Raw genomic sequence first — 18,752 nt, 5'->3', positions numbered from 1 at the left:
TTCTCCCACTTGTTACATCTTAAATATAATCCATACACTATGAAACACGAGCGTGACTCACTTTCCATTTTTCCTCAAGTGCCAGCAGAAGGGCTTTCTTGTGTTCTCTCTCTTGCAACTTCTCCCTTTCCTCATCAAACTCTCCCTTTTTTTCTGGTGCACCAATGAGGTGCAGTTTTGAGACAGATATCACCCATGGATCCACATGTGGACGATAAAAAGGGATCTGCAGTGTTATTTTGCCAATGAAACCTGGATATACAAAACAGAGACGCTGTCAGATTCCTGTGAAAACTCACTTTATCACCCAAAAGTGGTGTAAGAAACAAACAAGCTAAGATAGAAATAACCTGAAAATCAGGGTACCTCATTTGTTCAAGTTCTGACTCACAGGTAGAGGGGTCCTCTAAAACATGTAACACTTCCTGTTCAGAAAATATCTGTCCTGCACACACAAGCAAAATACAAACCTGCCTTTACTTCAAATGGTAATTCCAGTTCCTTTAAAGCATCTTTTTTTAGTGGCAAGTTTTCCAATTCAACAGCACCTATACAAAGCAGAAAAAAAGACAAGTCTGCTAAACAGAATTATGCTAAAGAAAGCCAACTTGAACACTGTAAGCCTAAAATGACCGGTATTGTGTTTTTTTAAAAAAGTCAAATAGGATTTCATGAGAACAGCCAATCAGGTTGTGTTACAATCACAATGGTTACTTCACACACTTGTTAATTTTCTGATGTCATGGGCTCAAACTATTTGATGAGGTCATCTAGAAGCAATCTCCTGTGAGGTTTTAGATCTGAACTTCACTGTAACCACGGAGGAAGCCTTTCCTTATCATCTTTTCAAAAGAGATACTTATTTTCTTAATATTGCCAAAAGCTCACACAGAAAAGCCTTGAAGTGTTACAAAATATTCTCTCTAGAAACAGCAGATAACACAGCAAAAGGGTGAACCAGAGAGTATTGATTGGAGGACTGTGTACAAAGTACAGAACTCGTGGACATAACATGACACAAATCAGATTACAGGGGAGTAACTACAAGCACCAAAAGGTAAGAGGCAAAGAGTGCAGAACACTTCCTGCCCCAGTAAAGTTCTAGCACCAAACCCTGATTTAAATTAAAGGTTAAACACAATATTAAGTGATTATTTCTATTCCACCTTCCAGTTATTACCGAAACACTTCTCTTTTTTTAAATCACAGCATAAAAACACAACAGAAAGGCCTCCCTCACCCTTCAGAAGTGCCACTGAGAGCTGGTCTGTGTTCAGGTTATTGACATATTTGCCCAGGTAGGTGTTGAGGACCCAGGCTACCAACCCTTCCAACATGACTGTCCTGGAAGAGGGCAACTAAGGGTTTTCTGTCATTTTCTGGATTTCTGTTCCATAATTAGTCTTGCTCTGAAAGAAAAAACAAGAAGAAAATTATTGTCTGAAATATCCACTCTCAGCAGAGCTGACATACCACCACTGCCACTGTAATTCTTACTGTGATCTATCTAAAGAGAAGTAAAAGAGAAGTAAAATCAACTAAGGTTGATTTCTACCTTTAAAATGGTTTATCCTGAGCTCTTTAAGGGTCAGACCAGTTTCCCACAGAGCTCTGGTGATTACACACCACTCCCATTTGCACATTAAGTTCATCTTTCCATCCTTTTTCCTAAACAAAACACCACATTTTGTTGCAATAACCGACAAGGCCAATCCACAATCCTCTTCCAGAAAAGGGAAGGCTAAAATTCCACGTTGATCTGAAGCAGTTTTGCAGTGGCCTCCTCAACCTCTGGTGCCAGTATTTCCTTCATGCTGGGTTTGGCACAGCCTGGTCTGAAATAACAGCCTGGAGCCTGTGACTGTATTTTTGTAGAATTCCTACATGGCATCTGTGAAGCAACTCCCCAAACCCCTTTTTGGGAGAGCCTGTGTGTGGGAAGTAACCAGATACAAGCCCCATAAATAGCTCATCAACAGTTACTCCAACAGGTTTCCAGAGTGACAGCAGAGATTCCTGCACTGGGGAGGGGAAAAGTTACATTAGAGCAGCCCCACTGCTCAACATTTCCCATCACACTCTTCTCCAGACATTTCTGTTTCAACCTATGTGGCAATCAGGGCATTAAAATCCCAAAGCTCCTGCCCAAGTTTTTAACCAGTGAATTGCAAAAGTGCTATGAGCTTCCACAAGGGCAGGATGGAGCTTGGCACAGTGAGGAAAAAAGCATGCAGGCCATTTCTTGGGGTTAGAATGGAGTAAATGTACCAATTTTGTGCTTAAAAAACTCTCTCAATCCCCCAGACCTCACTAAACCACAGAGTTTTACAGAGCAGAGAAGCAAGATACATAATTTATTTACATTAGGCAATAGGAGGAAACGACAACTTCAAGAGTCACATTTTAAATTTCATATTAGGATTTAAAGTTTTCCCATGAGGAGGTTGGCTCGATTTTAGGCACCCCCATTTAAGCCCTTATTTCTTTTTTAAAAAGCCAGTGAAAACATTTAACTAAGAACTAAATAAAATAACCAGAACTAAGCAAACAATGAAAGGCTTTTTCTAAGGGCTGAAAGTGAAACCATGCTGTCCTGCAAAGTGAAACAGAAAACAGCACAGGGAAGTTTGATTTTGACTATGTCACAGCTTCATTTATATGTGTTTGACATTTTTATCTTTGTAACATTTCTCAACAGTTTTCAAACACAGTAGTATTATTCCACATAATAAAGTCTGAGCATTCTTACTCTTGGGCCACAAGCTTATATTTTTAATTCCAATAAAAGGTTTTTATTCTAATAAAAGTGACAAGAAAGCTGAAGACAAAACAAAAGCAAATACTTATCATATTGCCACTAAAAAAAAGAAGTCAATAAAAAAGAAATCTACAAGTGTTTGGAGCCAAAGCAGAGGAAAGATGTTGAAGGAACACTGAGATCAGCATCCAGGGGCTGAAATCCTCCAGTGCATGAACAGTTCCATGCCTGAAGTTATCCTAAAAGCTGTAAATAAAGTAAATTATCTCCTTAACCTTAACTCGTGGGACACAACTAACCATATAGGAATCTTCCAAATGTTTTAAGGCTTTTACATTTTTAACGCGGTTAAAAATGGCACTGCTGTGCCACCGGCGGAGAAAAGCAAGACATTTCTTTTCTGTGACTGTTTTAGTTTCCTCAACACACACGCACACGGAGTACAACAGGGACCAAAGCCCAAACCAGGCCGTGGCTCAGCTGGGGCTCCTTTTCGCCGGGAAAAGCAGCGATTTCCAACCCCGGGGGAGCAGCAGGAAGGGCGGGGGGAACGGGGGCAGTGCCAGAAAGCGCCTTCACCCCGGGCGGGCAGCACCCCCGGGGCAGTGCCGGGCACCCCGGGGCAGTGCCGGGCACCCCGGGGCAGTGCCGGGCACCCCGGGGCAGCCCCGCGTGCCACGAGGAAGCCAAAGGTCACCTTGCCCCGGGGAGCCCGAGGGACCCCGCGGTGTCCCCGCCGGAGGGACCCCTGAGGCGGCGAACGGCCCCGGCCGTGGGGGAGGCCCTGAGGGACCCCCCCCGCCTCCAGGCCACGCCACGCCGCTGAGCCCCCCCCCGGCCCTGCCCCAGCGCTGCCCCGCGGTGGGCGCGGGGCCGGGACCCGGCGCGGCCGCCCCTCGCCCACCCTCCTCCGGCTGGGGCGGGGCGTGCGGCAGGGAGGGGCGCCCCGGGCCGGGAGCGGCGGCTGACGCAGGAGGGAAGGGGCAGCGGCGCTCGGGGGGGGTCTCCCGTGCCCTCTCCGTGTCCCCCCCTTCGGTCTCCCCGTTCCCTCCCCCGTCTCCCCGGGACCCCCGGACCCACCTGCGCTGCGGGCGGGGGGCGGCGGGCACGCGCCGGGCGGTCGCGGGGGCGCGCCCGGGGTGCGGGAGCGCCGAGCGATCGATTGGGGCGCCGGGAACGCCCCCCCTGAGGGCGGGGCCCGGTAACGGGGGCGGGGCTCGGCACCGCCCCCTGCTGGGCGGGGCCGGGCCCCCCCTCACGGCGCCGCGCGGGAAAATGGGCTGTAAACAGCGAGGTTTGGGGCTGAAAAGTGTCAAATGTCATTTCTACCGGCACCAGAAATGGGTGTTAACTAGAATCACTGGGCTTTTTTTAATCTTTCTTACCCAAACTGAGGCAAGTTCGTCTCCACGCGGCTCGTTTTAAGTCCACATAGGCAGGACCGGCTGTTGTTTAAACACAAATAATTTTCAAAACCTTTGAGGCGTTTGCCTGCAAGGCTCACCATTGCTTCTGAGTAAAATACCATCACAATATTTCATTATTTGAATACTAATAAAATACAGTTGTGTTTAATAAAGAGCTCAGAAAACTTGAAAATACACATATGTATAAAAATTCATAGTTTTGCATTTGGAGTCTTTTTACATTTTATAAGCAAATTCAAGCTCATTTTTCCCCACTTAAGCATAATTTTCCTTCTGTCAAGCAGCTCCTTAATTTGGAAACCCTGTAAATTAACCGCTGTAACAGGATCCTCCTTTTTAATGTTTTTAAAACAAAAATCTTCCTCTGGTGCTTCAACGTGGCCCCAATATTGGGAGCCAACAAAAAATTGTGCTGAAAATACCACAGTGCAAGAGGTTCAAAGTGCTGGATAAAATAAGTTTATTTTCTTGCCTAAATCCTTCAGTTTTGTTAATAATTTGAGCGTGCCCATTTTGAAAGTCTTCCCTGAAAATTACCTTCAAGTGCAAGTTTAAGATACAGCTGTAAAAGTTGTAAAAGGTTTTCTCATAGCAGAACTATAGACCTGTTTGTGCGTTCTCAGTTCCAGAACCGAGTAACCTCAGAGCTTTAGTGGGAGTTTAAAATTTGTAATTTTTGTGGAAGTTTAAAATTCGTATTTTCCAAACCCGAATTCTCCTCTGTAGCAGTAGAAAAAATTATATTCCCAGACATCCCTTTTCAGTCTAAGGCCTCAGAAATAACCACTGTGTTTAATTTCTGAGGTAGAATAAGACAGTTCAGTTGGAAGCACAGGGATCCTCCAGTCCAGCAGTGGGTTTATGGCATAAAAGATAAGATTTGTGCCCACTGGATGACTTCGCTGTGGTGTGACTCAGACACTGGGCTGCACATCCTGGTTGAACACAGCCACCACAATTGTCAGTTAAGTCACAGGCTGTAAAATATAATTATGGGAAGTGGGTTCCTAAAGACTGGCTTCCAAACCCCAAGACCTGATTCAAGAAGAAGCCCCAGTAGTTTTCTGCCAGAGGTGGTTGGAGCTTCAGCGTCAGCAGGCAGTGAAGTGGAACAGGATTTTCAGGTTCTGAGGTTTGAGTCAATGCCATTTATCACAGATGATGCTGTGCCATCTTTGAGAGGCCTTTTCCTGAGGGCAGCAGGCAGGAGATGTTTGGAAAGATAATCACATGGATCTGCTCTAATATTCACTGGAACACAGGGAAAATATTTTGGGTTTATGGTTAAGCTCAACAATGAGGTCAGAATCGATCAGGGAACATGTTACATCAGCCAGGACACAAGGTGACACACTCTAGAGCTGTCAGTAAAAGGAACTTACTTCTACTCCAAAACAACTGTTCAATCTCATTTTTCTCTTCTAAAACAAAATGAACTATGTACAGGCAATGAAATTCTGTTGTTTAGACATAATAGTTGTAATTTAGTAAAAAAAGCTCGTGTAAAAGATTTCACTTCTTGATATCCTGTGTGTACTTATACTGGAGAAATTTGGTCTGATAATGAGCAAAGGCAAACTGTAATAATAAAAGAAATATCCAGGAGGATGAGGGGAAATATGTCCATGAAGATCTGGTTTGGGAAATGGAATGCAATAGTTTTAAAATTGAATTCAAATGGATAATTCCTGAGCATTGACTGAATGATAATTTAACTCCAGTCCCTTGGAAGTGCTGGTCACAGGAATGTTCTGGACACCTGAACCCAAATTATCATGACAAGAAGTCTCAGGTGGAAAATTAATGGCATACAATTAGAAAAATGTTCCTTTTCCAACCTGGTAAAGGTCTTTCTAGGGTATCAAAGAAGAAAGGGAAGAATTGGCCATTCAATTTAAAAGAAAAAGCATTCAAATTTTTAAACTGCAAAGATCTTCCTTCAGCTCTCAAAGCTTAAAAACCTCTAAAGCATCAGGGTCTGTATTTGTCTGAGATTTCAAGTCTCTGCAGGAATGCTACATTTGCCATAACATTTGTTTTATAAGACATTAGAAAATGATTAATTTTATCAGTCAGTCAGTGTATGATCTGTAATTTCCTCTAACTGGTTTTCATCCCAGCATCTTGAATACCCAGAGGAACCTTCTTTTCTTCTGGAAGTAACTCTTGAAGTAAATTGTCCTCATTTTCCACCGAGATGTGAACTTCAGTTTCACTTTTCGAGGGATTTTCTTCTTTTGAAAGGGGAGTTTCTTCCCCTGTTGGGGAATAAGAGGGAGTGTTTCCATAATCCATCTGCTCTGGGCACTGGGAACTGCAGTCTGGGCTACAGACTTTGACAATACAAGTCACATTCACCTGCGTTCCTCCGTTACCAGAATGTTCTGTCAAATAAACAGAAAACACATTAAACATGGAAAAATGAAACCCAGAACGGGTTCTGGATTCTTTGTCCACTTCTTTGACTCATAGTTAAGATAGATACTAAATATCCTCTTGCTTCCCTTAGTTTGGTCAAGCTGGTGGATTTGGTTCTGTAAATTTTGGTGGGTTTTTATGGTGCCATAAAATCCACATCACCTCAGAAATAAAAAGGCTACAAAAATCAAGGCAGAGCCCTGGATCACAAACAATTCCCTGCCCATCTGTTGCCATTTCAGATGGTTTTGACAATGTTTTCTTACTGCTCCCTTTGGCTCCTACTGCCACTCACAGGTGAGTGCTGACCACCTGATCCCCTGCCCCACAAATACCTGTTACTTCACCGAACCACCACCTCTCTACTGTCTCAGGGTGACAGCTTAAAACAACCACTTTTTCTTTTCAAAAGTTACTAAATTTTCCTCTCTGCTCAACAGGGGTCTCATGTTTTATCCTGCCATTTAAACTGCTAAAAAGGCTCATAATTGGTAAACAAATTTCAAGGGGTTCTGGATCATTCTGAACCATTCCTACCTGAACTCGCAGAGCTGTGTCTGTCTCCGCTGTGGAGTTTAGAACTTTCTGCAGGTGGATGTTGCTGCTGAAATCCTTCTGGTTTTCTCTTTTCATCATTTTTTTTACTTTCTACGCTGACTCTTGCAGTTGGATTATTCAGGTTGCCACTGCTGGACCCAGAAGTTCCCAAGAGATGCTGTTCCTCCTGTTCAGAGTTGCTGGAGTTCTGCAATCCTGTCTCTCTCACTTTTTTGTCACACTGTTTTTCTGTGAGGGGAAAAGGCTGGAACATTTGCAGAGAAATGCAAAAAATTAGTATTTAAAAAACCCCAACATACTAACAGAGAACTGGTCAGTCCTTAGGCAGCTAAAGAAACCACTGATGTTTGGAACTAGATGAGTTTAAGGTCTCTTCAAACCCAAGCCATTCTATGGTAATTTCTATCTGCATAGTGATGACTTTAACTAAATTCATATCAGCTCATTAGGGGTTCAACAAAATGAACTTGTCTCCTGAAGGCACCCACAGCACCACACTGATTATCTAGAGAACAAAGGCTCTAAAATCTGGTTTTCTGCCCCCATCTGTGTTTTACTGCTAATAAAGTGAGGAGAGTGTATTATGTGGGCTATGTAAAGTGCATTTTACACCTGGCCTGGGGACCAAACCATCCCATTCTCACTCCAGTTGTCTTTCTGCTGTGCAGTTTTTTATTACTTAAAATTAAATAAGACTGCATGATTTCTGTACAATTTTTAAAGAGGTGGAAGAGATGGAAAGGATGGTGGCACTCACCAAATCTGCCTCTGTAGCTGGTGCAGAGAACACAGGGGCTGCAAGTGAGCAAAGACATTCATGAGCACCCAAATCTGCTGCAAAAGCTGCACTCTGAACTAGTCTGAGTGATATCCCCTGATCCCAGAATAAACTCCTAATGTACATTTACACACAGCTTGAAAATACTGAAAGCTGTATTATATTAATCTTGGAAGGTGACTTAAATTTAGCCAGCAAGCAAAGAGGAGCCTCTGCAATGAATTCCTAATTTTTATAGCATAGTGTCAATGAGGAAAGGTATTGATGGCCATACACTACAGTCATGTCGGTTTAATGAGAACACCTGATCATATCTAATATTTAAATGAAGCACAACATATTTAACAAGCTCCAGCAGAAGCACAACTGTTGCACACTTGTCCAACTCCATGAGGGTGTTGTGTCTTTAGACAATTATCTAAAATCTGAGGAACAAGACAGGTTTGAAGAGAGCTGGCATCTTCTGAGGCATTAACTTCAGTCAACCACCAGGCTCAGATTAGTGGGAAACAAGGTGACACTTTTTCCAGTGTTTACAGATTTGCTTGTTTTCACTTCATGAGTCTTACCTTTTTTGTTAGAGACTAAGCAATAACCCAGAATAGCAATTATCACGACCAGTAACAATGGTCCTGCTACTGCTCCTGAAAATAAATAAAAAAAGAGGATCTATTTAGCAAGTTGATCTGACAAAGGATCGAATTAGAAAAAGGTAGTCTTGTAGCTTCTGTCCATGGGTACCTGATATTCACAAATATCAGGTGTGTGACATTCACATTTGACGCCTCTATGGTCAGATACAAGAATTTGTTAAATACAGGCCAGGCAGCCTGGAATGCTCCTAAACATCTCTGTCTTCTGGATGGGCTGTGAACAGGAGAGAACACTCCTCCACTTGAGAATCCTGTCTGGGGAAAGGCTGCCAGAAGGCTCCAAAGACCTCTCACCAGGAGGTTTATCAAGTCAGGTTTGCCTCAGCCCAGAGTCTAAGATACAACCTTTTCTACCAGCTACAGCAGCAATTCTCAGGAAATGCCTTCTTTTAACTAGTTTGGGGATTTTTAGAAACATTTCCAGAATTCCAAGGGCTGTAGAACACATGGGGGTAGTGCAGATGCAAAGGTAAAAATGCAACTCACAACAAGCAGTGTCATATTGAATTAATTCAGCTCTTCTGAGGTTCTGTTTGGGTACAGGTAATTGGTTTTACAAAGAAACTGAGAACTTAATATAAACTTGGTTCCTGGGCAGACAAAATTGACCTTAAATGAGTTAAAGCTCACCAATGGTGGGAGACAGGTCAGGCACAGAGTTTAACATGATGGGTCGAGTTATTATTTCAGGTCTGTGGGGAGCTGAGCTTTGGGTCAGGAGCAGGTTCAGGATGGTGTGAGGTAGAACTGTGGCTGTTCCTGAGTCGCTGCAAACGGTGTCATTCCTGCTGTTCCCAGGAACAGCCACTGATTTACAACTGCAAGAAACAGAAAAAGAAGGTGGGAAAGGCAGCAAACCCTGTGCACAGGCAAGGCTGCTGTGGGGGACACAGTGGCTTACACTGTGTGGGGTGTGCAGCTGGTGTCGTAGGATTCCTCAGGGGAGAAAGTGCCAGGAGGACAAGGTTTGCACTCTGTGTCTGCGCTGTCTGTCCCTTCAAACAAAGAGGAAAACTCCAGTTAGTCTGGTGAGAAACCAGAGAGACCAGAGAATGAATAACCAAGGTCTGTGTAGATCCTGGAAGTGCTACAGAGGCAGTGCATAAAATACAGCCTGGAACTGTCACAGGAGAGATTCACTTAAAGCACCCAACCCAAACACACTTCAGAAAATTAATCAGCTGTTGGTTTGGTGCCTCTGATGTTCAATCTTTTTCAAAGTCTAAAACCCCACCAGTAATTCAAATGTGGTGCTGCAGACAAAGCTGAGCTTTTTCACTAGTCCCTGACAGACTGACCCCCTGCTGTTGGAGTTCTGCATCTTCTCAAATGATCCCTGATTTCTTAAAAATATTTACTGTTTTGAATTTTTGAATATTATTTATCATCTTGAGACAGATATATTATCAGAGTGGTAATCTCCATCAGCTAATAAAACCAGGTCAATTCTGCAGGACAACATGGAGTCATCATTATTTACTGTACATTATCAGAGTGGTGATCTCCATCAGCTAATAAAACCAGGTCAATTCTGCAGGACAACATGGAGTCATCATTATTCACTGTACCCAAAACTCCACCTGAAGCACTGTGTTTCAAGGATTTAAGGAGGAATTAAGTGGTCTTGAACCTCAGTCACTTCTGCAGAATAAATCACAGTAGAGCAAAACAAAGGAAGATTAAGTTGAATTAGGAACTCTATGATATATGGCAGTAAAAGACTGCAACATGTTATCCCCTTGGATGTACCTCTGGAGAATATTGTCACTCTGGTTAGTGCCTACCTGCTAAGAATGTAAAAAAAACCACTAAAAAGAGTGTCTAATTGTAGGGAATTAGGGTGGAGTAAGAGTTCAGTAAGCAGAGTGTTCAAAATTAAATTACCTCTTCTGGAAACTCGGTACCCTCTGCCACATTTTTTATGCACTCTGCACATTCTGCAGTACTCCTCTATTTTGGAAACGCAGTACTTGTGGGGTGGGCAGCTACAGATCCTGTCCTGGGACTGAGTGCATGTTTGATTCTCCACAAGCCCTTTTTTTAAAACAAGAATAAAGCAAGATGTTATTACCAACATTCCAAATCACAGCCTACAACGTTTTGGGTGAATATGAGATGTTGTTCACATACCACAAGCTGAAGGTAATTTTGCAGCTTTGGGCTAGTTTAGCATCATAAACCAGTTATGTCAATATGCTCCAATGTCTACCTTGTCAGAAGAGTTTCCTCTCTCTTTCTCTCTCTTGGCAAGGAAGAATTTGCATTTGTAGAATGCACCTTAAAACTCTGCACCTGCAGCTGTGTTATATTTTATCATAACCCCAAATATGCACATTTGTGTTGCCTGTGTTCATCACTGCAGTACCTGGGGGCCACAACTGAGATTTGCAGCCTGAGCACATCATGCAACTGTATTAAAGTGTTTGGAGACTTTACTACACACATTTTCATACTGTAATTAACCAGCTTTGTAAGATTATCTGTTTAGATGAGACTAAAGATCCTTTGAACAGCTTAGACTGTATCCCTAAAACTTACTTGTCAGTGAGTCAAGTAGGTAATTTTTGACACCAGTTTCCCTTAGAAATGGTGGAGAACAGCATGACTGAGTCTGTTCATGATGTGATCTATCAGCCCAGTGTACAGATGTTGGTACAATGTACTGCCTTATCTAAGCTGCTTCAATGACCAGAACCAGAAATAAAAACAACACAGGAATATCACAGCTGGTGTTTGCTGTTGTCACTTCAGCAGACGAGTCAAGAAATAACTGGACACTGGAAATGCAATTATCCATTTACCCCTGTGCATGCCAGGTCTCAAGATCTCTTGACCAGACATTATAAGCAGGAACTCATTCTATTGGAACTATTTTAGTGATGCAGTGCCCAAGTTTCTGAGAATATAAGGTTAGTGTCCCCTTTTTAGGACTTAGAAGGAAAAAGGGACAGGGCCCCCTGCAAGAATTGTCCTTGATTCTTATCCCCAAATCTTACCAAAAGCATGAGGATATACAAGTGATAGACAAAACCTGCCAGGAGAACCGACTGGGTTAAACCAAGCCTAGTCTTTGAGGAGGCTGTTAAAGTCACAAGTGGCTCTTTACTAATCCAGGCCTACCTTTCCTGCAGGGTGGTGAGCAGGCAAAGCACTGTGGGGACCAATTCCAGATGGCTGTGTAGGTGTTGGGTCTGCAGGGCTTGCACTTGGTGTCCACAGTGTGACTGCAGCTCTCTGTCTTGTATTGACCTATTAAAAAAAAAAATAAATGAAACCAAAACAGAGAAAGCATCTCACTGGAATTGCTTAAGGTAAGGTTCATTTTCAGCTGTAGAACCCTTTCCCTTCACTGGCACTATCAGATTTAACTCTGATTTATGTTTATCATATTTGACCCCTTTTCCTACGTTCAGTTCAGTGAATTCCAGCCACATTCAAAACAAGGCAGCCCCAATCCTAAAGAAAACCCCTCAGCATATCCTCAGATGCAGCTCCCACAGTACAAAGGAAAACATCTCAGTTGCTATTTCCCTATCTTGTGAAATGAGAAGGAATATAAAAGCCAGTGCCTCATATCCTCTACAGAAATATCCTGGAAAACATACTCAGAAAGCAGGATTAACACTGAAAAAATCTGTGGAGCTGCCTGAAGAATCTGTGTTTCAAAAGAAGAGGCTCTGGAGATGAGCCACATGAATTATTTCCAAAGACTTTGTTTTTCCATGTACTTACCTGAAGCTTAAAATCCTGCATCCTACATCCTGCTAATGATTTAGGCTGATGTAGTGCTGAACAGTACATAAAACAACAGGAAAAGGTTTCATGTATGAATTACCACCTTCCATCCATCATGTTTTTAACAAAGGAAGTTTGACAGACATTTCTAGATAATGTCAGTTAATTCAAGCAACTGCAGCCGCTTCAGCAAATACTGATTTCCTGTTTGTACTTCTGGATCTGACAGAAACTCAGCATTTATGGCGACAAATTTCCTTTGCTCAGCATGTAATGATGAAAAAAAAGGTAGTTTCTTGCTGTGTCTTACGTAATAACATAGTTAAAACTTGTTTCAAAACCTCTATTAATAAATATTCAAATAGTATTACTACCTCCAAAAAAACCCAACCCAAAAGCCCACCCTTCTGCAGATGAAAAGTTTAGCTAACTACAGATCACCAGTAATTACCCCTGGAGTATAAGACATGACAGCTCAGAGCAGACAGCCAGAATGCATTACAACATCAAAAAAAAATCAAAGAAAATTGACAGAATTTGGCTGCATAAAGTTTGAACTGGAACCCACCTGGAGGGCACAGGCTGCAGCATTTATTAAGTTCTTCAAAATAGAATTCAGTGCTGGGATCTTTGCACTGTGCAAACTGTGGTGTATAAGGCAATGAATAATCCTAGGAGAAATTAATGGGAAATCATGAGTCACAAGTCCATTCTGACCCTGAATTAGAGAGAGAAATACTTAAAACCCAGTGCAATTACAACCCCCTTCCTCACCAGGGCACTGATGGAGCCCTGATGAAACAGAACACAGCAGATGCAGGAGAACACGCAGCTTATGAGACCATTTTGAGGCTCCTCTGTTTTTCAAAGATCTGTCACAAAGAACAAAGTGATTTCTCCAGGTTTTATGTTCAAAAGAGTGCAATGGGATTGGCATCACACCCACTCACTACTGCATCCCCCAAACCTAAGGGCTGGGAGCTTTGTCCTCAGCTGCCATCACTCAACCAACACCAGCGAATCCCAAATTCTTGCCTGTGGGTTTGTGGGAGAAGCATTTTCTGCCAAGTGGGCTGTGTTAAAAATGACCTGTTTCACCAAAGGAAAGGAGAAAGGCTCTAATCTTCCCAGATACTTAGTGAATGAGAAAGGCCCTGATGTTTTGAAAATGATGTCTGCAAAAACTGCACTGCTGCTTGTGAAAAAGTGGCAAAAATGCAGGTCAAATGCAGGAGGAACAGTCATGAAATACAGGGTGCCTACAGCTCACGCTGATCGGCACAGCTCAGTGACTTCAGTGAACAAATGTCACAATATTTGATAATTGCTAACTGTTTTCAAAGGGAAAAACACATTCCTCAAAGGAAAAAGGCTCCTGTTAGGTAGGACAAGTGTAGGAGTTTCCTGCTAGATCAGCAGCAAGGGGCTGTTTAAAAATGATGTGACACTGCTCAGCTTTGTGCAGTCTGAAGAGATTGTTGCATGTATAATCTACAGACATTTGGAGAAATCACTGCTAAAAGGAGAAATCAAAACAGGAACAAGGTCCTGGGAGGGTGGTAATGAAAATATCCTTCCTCCTTACTGGAACACATGTTAATTATCCATTGTGTCTTCCCATTACAGACAAAGCAGACTAACACTTCCCATTCTCAACAATCACTTAAAGGGAATCCAGTGTTTTCTTATGCAGCTTGTGAAATATTTTATCTCTTATCTAGTTGTGATCAGAAACAGGATTTTTCCAATCTCCTTAATGGTCAGTGTCAAAAAGAACATTTCCTGAGAATGTGAAGGCAGAGAAAAGTCTTCTTGAGTTTAGGTATCTGAGGATGGGCAATGACAAATCACCCTGTTTGCAAATGTGAGCTGGCACTAAAATCTGATGAAGGAAAAAAAGGGCTTTGCTCTCATCAAATATATTTTTCATTTAAATTGTTTATTAAAAGAAGAAAGATCAAGTGTTGTCATCCCATTTTTGTAGTCGCTGTGATCAACTTCATTAAAACAAGCACTTGAGAGCCTTTTTAAAACACAGAACTTCACTGCAAGAGCAGACACAGGGGAAAAAAAAAAGGAGAAGTACATTAAACCACATCACAAGTTATCCTGCTGATGAGGCAAAAAAAAAAAAAGTTCTTATCTCGTGCTCTGAACTGTCTGTTGTAAATCCTGCCCTGTGGGCTGCAGACACAGAAAAACCTGTGGGTTGCTGGGCTCACACCTGCCTCTCTGAAGTTGTGCTTGAAGGGATCTCTCTGCTGTCTGATACAATCTCTCTGACCTTTTATCTGATGAGCTGTTGCTCTCCCTGCTTTACAATTGACAATCCTTCCCAACTGTCCTCAAAGAACATTAGGGGAAACTAAAAGGGATTTGTGACTGGTTTTATGACTCATTTGTTTAGTAGTTACTCCCAGCTTTTAATCAAAGCTGTCAAATCCGGCAGAGGAAGTACAGGCCCTTTACTAGTTATAAAACTCCCCTGGATTTCTGGGCTACACTTTTTAGAGCCATCTCACCAATCCTAAGGTCCAGGTTGGGCCATACAACATTTGTGTAGTTCCCTTGGCTACTTTGGGATGAACAACTGATGCGTGGACGGCCAGATTCCATTCCACAATCTTTGCATTTTGTTACTGCTTGTCTCTCTCCCAAGTCCTCATTTTACTCTCTGTTTTTACTGTTCTACAAGCAGATTGTGTGAAGGAAAACCAACCTGATGCTGCGTGTTTTGCATTACAGCCTTGGAACTTCTCAGCTTATGTGGCCGTGTCTAATGGCAGCTGATCTTAAAGAGATTTATATTGACAAAATGAAGACTTTGGAAGACTTACATTTAATCTGACAGGTACAACTAGAATTAAAATGCCCCATCTATCTGGCAGCAGAGGCACAAACATTCTTTAACATGAAATTTAGTCTCGCTCTATGCACAGCAACCAAATTAAGCAATGCATTTTGGCACAGCAATGGGTAAACTATGACTGTCTTTTACTACACAACTCACCAGGCAGATTTTTGCAATGCCTGTGCACTAAGCAATAACTAGGAAATTACACATGCAAAGGCAATGACTCCAGACTCTCCAGAGTCCCTGCACTGTTTGAATCACATTCCCATTTGCACTACAGACACCCAGTACACAGGGGACCTACTTTCCCACTGGAGAGGAGCAGGCTAACAGCAGTCACCACACCAAGAGCACTTCATGTGTAATTAAACTTAAGTACCTTAAATAATAAAAACACAACATGTTAATATAATGGATGAATATATATATATATATCCATTCACATAACATTCATTTTCACTCAAGAAGGCCATTTAAACAAAGATATTCAAGCATATATTTTAATCCTAACTACCTTTTTATTGGTCTCCTTGCCTGCTTCAAACTGAAGCTGCCAATCAAAGGAGTCTGAAGAGGAACTACATCTGTGCACAACGTTCTTTTCGCACATGAAACCACAATGAAGTCACTGAGGCCTCTGTCGTAAAAGTCTGTTCCTATGGAAAGGACCTGAGGTACAGAGACACCCTTTGCTGAGCTACCAGACCTGCTGGAGACAGGAAAAACCCCAATTCTGTCTGAAATATTTAAACTGGTCATTAACAAAAATAATTCTGTGGAAGATTAGTTACCAGATAACAGCATCTCACCAAAATCAGCTGGAGCTGTTTCAGGCTGCACCAACTATACTCACACCATAAAGTTTCTTTTAAAGCTGCACAGATCTCTAAGATACAGGTCCATTATGTGAATTATTCTCCCATCCTATATTGCACTTTATTCCTATTAAGCATGAGTCCTTGTACAACCACACATGTAGAGATTTACAGCTCCACATTCCCCTTCCCTGAGGAAACAGTGTCTCTGTGCAAATTCTACTTCATTGCCACCCACCATCACAACATGAAAACATCTTCCCAAAAGAGAAGGCAGAAGCTGCACAGAACATGGAAGCTACTCCCAACATGCAAAAATCATGGAAGTCAGTCAAAGGTTGTAGGAAGACAAACTTTATTATATGTCTATTTGGGAAAACATGGATATTTCACCAGCTCTTCTGTTTGAAAAATTCAGGCTATTTCTGAGTAACTCTGATGACTCAGTTGTTCAAAATGGTAAAAGTAATGTTCAGTTCCTGTGACTGACACAGGGAGTGAGGCCAGGAGTGTTCAGAGAACTTCAGCTGAATGAGAAAAAACAGGAAATAGTGTCACTCAAGAACTATTGCTTTGCCAATTTGTCTCCCTCAAAAATAAAATAAGTTTTCTATAACAAATCACTTCTTAAAATTGATATAACAGACAGGGGTTTTTTTCCAGCTCTGTGGCAGATGTGGTACTTCTGAAGCTACTCTGTTTTTCTAACTTTATATATAGACTTTTCTCTGGTTTGTCACAATGCAGAAAGAGATGCTGAAAATTTCCTTCATTATTTCCATCATGTTTTGCCATGTTTAGGGTGAGAGTTAATTCCTTTTGAGTCGAAGCCCCTTGTTCAGAAAGGAACATGACAGAACTTTACACTTAAATTCTGAGACTCTCTTCATCGTCTTTTGTACCCTGCCCACTGCAAAGTGTCCAGTAAATAAGGTTCAAAATATCATCAAAATAAGAAACAGTTAAAATAATTATTTTAATATGTTGTCAACCTACTATAGCACCAAGTACTCTTTGAAAGACCACTGTGTAATTTCAGGCTCAATACACATTCTGACATCCTCACCTGGTTTCACTGAACCTTTGCCTTATCAAGCCTAAATCCCTATGATTAAATAAACACGTAGATAACACAAATATCCCAAGAAAACACAACGACCTGGAACATCTCAGTAGCATTTCCATATCAGTCTTCACAATCTCGGACATTTTAAAACCAGACAGAAAAATGCTACTGATAGACCAGTACAGCAAGCACAGAATCCAAGACACACAGATCCCATGGAGCTCTTTGGTTGAAGCAGTTACAAGCCCTCATTGCCCAAGAGTGGTACAGCTGGACATGAGAGAGAACAGGCACAGCTGGAATGAGAGAACAGTCCCAGCTGCAGCACATCAGGTCTGCACTGTAAATTAAAAGGCTTTTCTAAGTAAATAAGGAAGAGTTCTAGGGAACCAACAGAGCACAACAAGCTCTTCCTGTTTGAACAACGGTGTCAAATGCGCATGGATTTACACCCTGCACTTGCCAGGACACTCACAATTTTTACAAATACTCAAACAAGCCTGAAAAACCAACCTATTCCCAATGAAAATCCAGGAAAAACGGTTTGATGCTGCTTTGGGAAGCCAAGAAAAACAACGACATAGCCAAGGGGAACAGGGTTAGCTTTAAAGGAGCGGGACTTGAGGCTGCTGTAGAGATCACAGCGAGTTCCGTGTAAGCGGGGACAGACGGGTGACAGACGGGTGACAAGGGCTACAAAGGTGACACGGGGCCCAGGGGTGACAAGGGGCCGGCAGGTGACAGAGGGCAGACAGGCGACACGGGGCAGAGAAGCGACAAGGGGCGGACAAACGGCAAGGGGCGGACAGGTGACAAGGGCAGAGAGGTGACACGGGGCGGGCAGGTGACTCCCCCACCCCACAGGGACACGATGCCCGCCCGCGGCGCATCTCCGGGAGCGCATCTCCCTGAGGCGATGCCCTCTCGCGTCCCGCCCGGGGCGCTCCCGCTCCGCAGCGCTCCCCGCGCCCCAGGAGCGGCGGGCAGACCCCCGCAGCCCCCCGCACAGCCCCGGCCCGCACTCACCCGCCCGCCCGCGGTCCGGAGCAGCCCCACGAGCAGCGCCCAGCGCGGCCACATCGCGCCGGGAGTGCGCGGGGCGGGGACGGGGCGGCCCCGCGGTGGGAGCGGCCCCGCGATGTGCCCGCGGTGCTGCCCAGGGCCCGCACACCGGAGCTGCTCACGGGGGACTCTCGCCGTGGGGGAACCACACAGTCACAGAATATGCCGAGTTGGAGGCGTCCCACAAGCATCATCGAGTCCAGCCCTCAGCCCTGCACAGGACCATCCTCGAGAGTCACATCATGTGCCCGAGAGTATCATCCGAACTCTTCTTGAGCTCCGTGAGGTTTGGTGCTGTGACCACTGCCCTGGAGGGTCTCTTTAGTCCTATTTGTGCTCCACTCATAGAATATCCTGAGTTGTATCATCTCCTGGACTTCACCCCAAAATACTTTTGCAGCATCCCAGCATTCATTGATACCCATCCCAGCATTCATTGACACCCATCCCAGCATTCATTGACACCCATCCCAGCATTTATTAATACCCATCCCAGCATTTATTAATACCCATCCCAGCATTTATTAATACCCATCCCAGCATTTATTAATACCCATCCCAGCATTCATTGATACCCATCCCAGCATTCATTGACACCCATCCCAGCATTCATTGATACCCATCCCAG

At 43.3% G+C, this 18,752-nt stretch overlaps 2 protein-coding genes across 2 annotated transcripts in view; both read right to left on the bottom strand.

Annotated features, from left to right (window-relative positions):
* VPS13D (vacuolar protein sorting 13 homolog D) overlaps positions 1–3,881 on the bottom strand; it is a 93,159-nt gene extending 89,278 nt beyond the window's left edge. The window contains exons 1-4 of the mRNA XM_039386361.1: positions 3,839–3,881; positions 1,241–1,409; positions 471–548; positions 62–252 (exon numbers count right to left, since the gene is read on the bottom strand). Coding sequence (XP_039242295.1) covers positions 62–252; positions 471–548; positions 1,241–1,337 — 366 coding nt within the window. The 5' untranslated portion in view covers positions 1,338–1,409; positions 3,839–3,881. The remainder of the gene's footprint in view (positions 1–61; positions 253–470; positions 549–1,240; positions 1,410–3,838) is intronic.
* Positions 3,882–4,331: 450 nt separating this feature from the next.
* Positions 4,332–18,142, bottom strand: TNFRSF1B (TNF receptor superfamily member 1B). The gene is made up of 10 exons (XM_027736420.2): positions 18,089–18,142; positions 12,896–12,998; positions 11,713–11,841; positions 10,477–10,626; positions 9,494–9,587; positions 9,223–9,410; positions 8,509–8,583; positions 7,919–7,956; positions 7,141–7,405; positions 4,332–6,569 (listed from the first exon to the last, which is right to left on the bottom strand). The coding sequence occupies exons 1-10, from the start codon at positions 18,140–18,142 to the stop codon at positions 6,286–6,288; spliced, it is 1,380 nt and encodes a 459-aa protein (XP_027592221.2). The 3' UTR covers positions 4,332–6,285.
* Positions 18,143–18,752: the final 610 nt, after the last annotated feature.

The sequence above is a fragment of the Pipra filicauda genome, unplaced genomic scaffold (genome assembly GCF_003945595.2).
Source record: "Pipra filicauda isolate LSUMZ 115617 unplaced genomic scaffold, ASM394559v2 scaffold47_size6085603_pilon, whole genome shotgun sequence".
Taxonomy (NCBI): Eukaryota; Metazoa; Chordata; class Aves; order Passeriformes; family Pipridae; genus Pipra; species Pipra filicauda.
Note: the sequence above shows the minus strand (reverse complement) of the source record. Positions and strands in the feature narration are given on the sequence as shown.

Excerpts from the sequence above, each read along its gene's own strand:
- TNFRSF1B (XM_027736420.2), bottom strand. The coding sequence starts at position 18,142 with ATGTGGCCGCGCTGGGCGCTGCTCGTGGGGCTGCTCCGGACCGCGGGC. Across the intron at positions 11,842-12,895 it reads CTGCAGCCTGTGCCCTCCAG|GTCAATACAAGACAGAGAGC; the intron begins GTGGGTTCCAGT and ends TTTTTTTAATAG. Across the intron at positions 7,406-7,918 it reads CAGCTACAGAGGCAGATTTG|CCTTTTCCCCTCACAGAAAA; the intron begins GTGAGTGCCACC and ends CAAATGTTCCAG.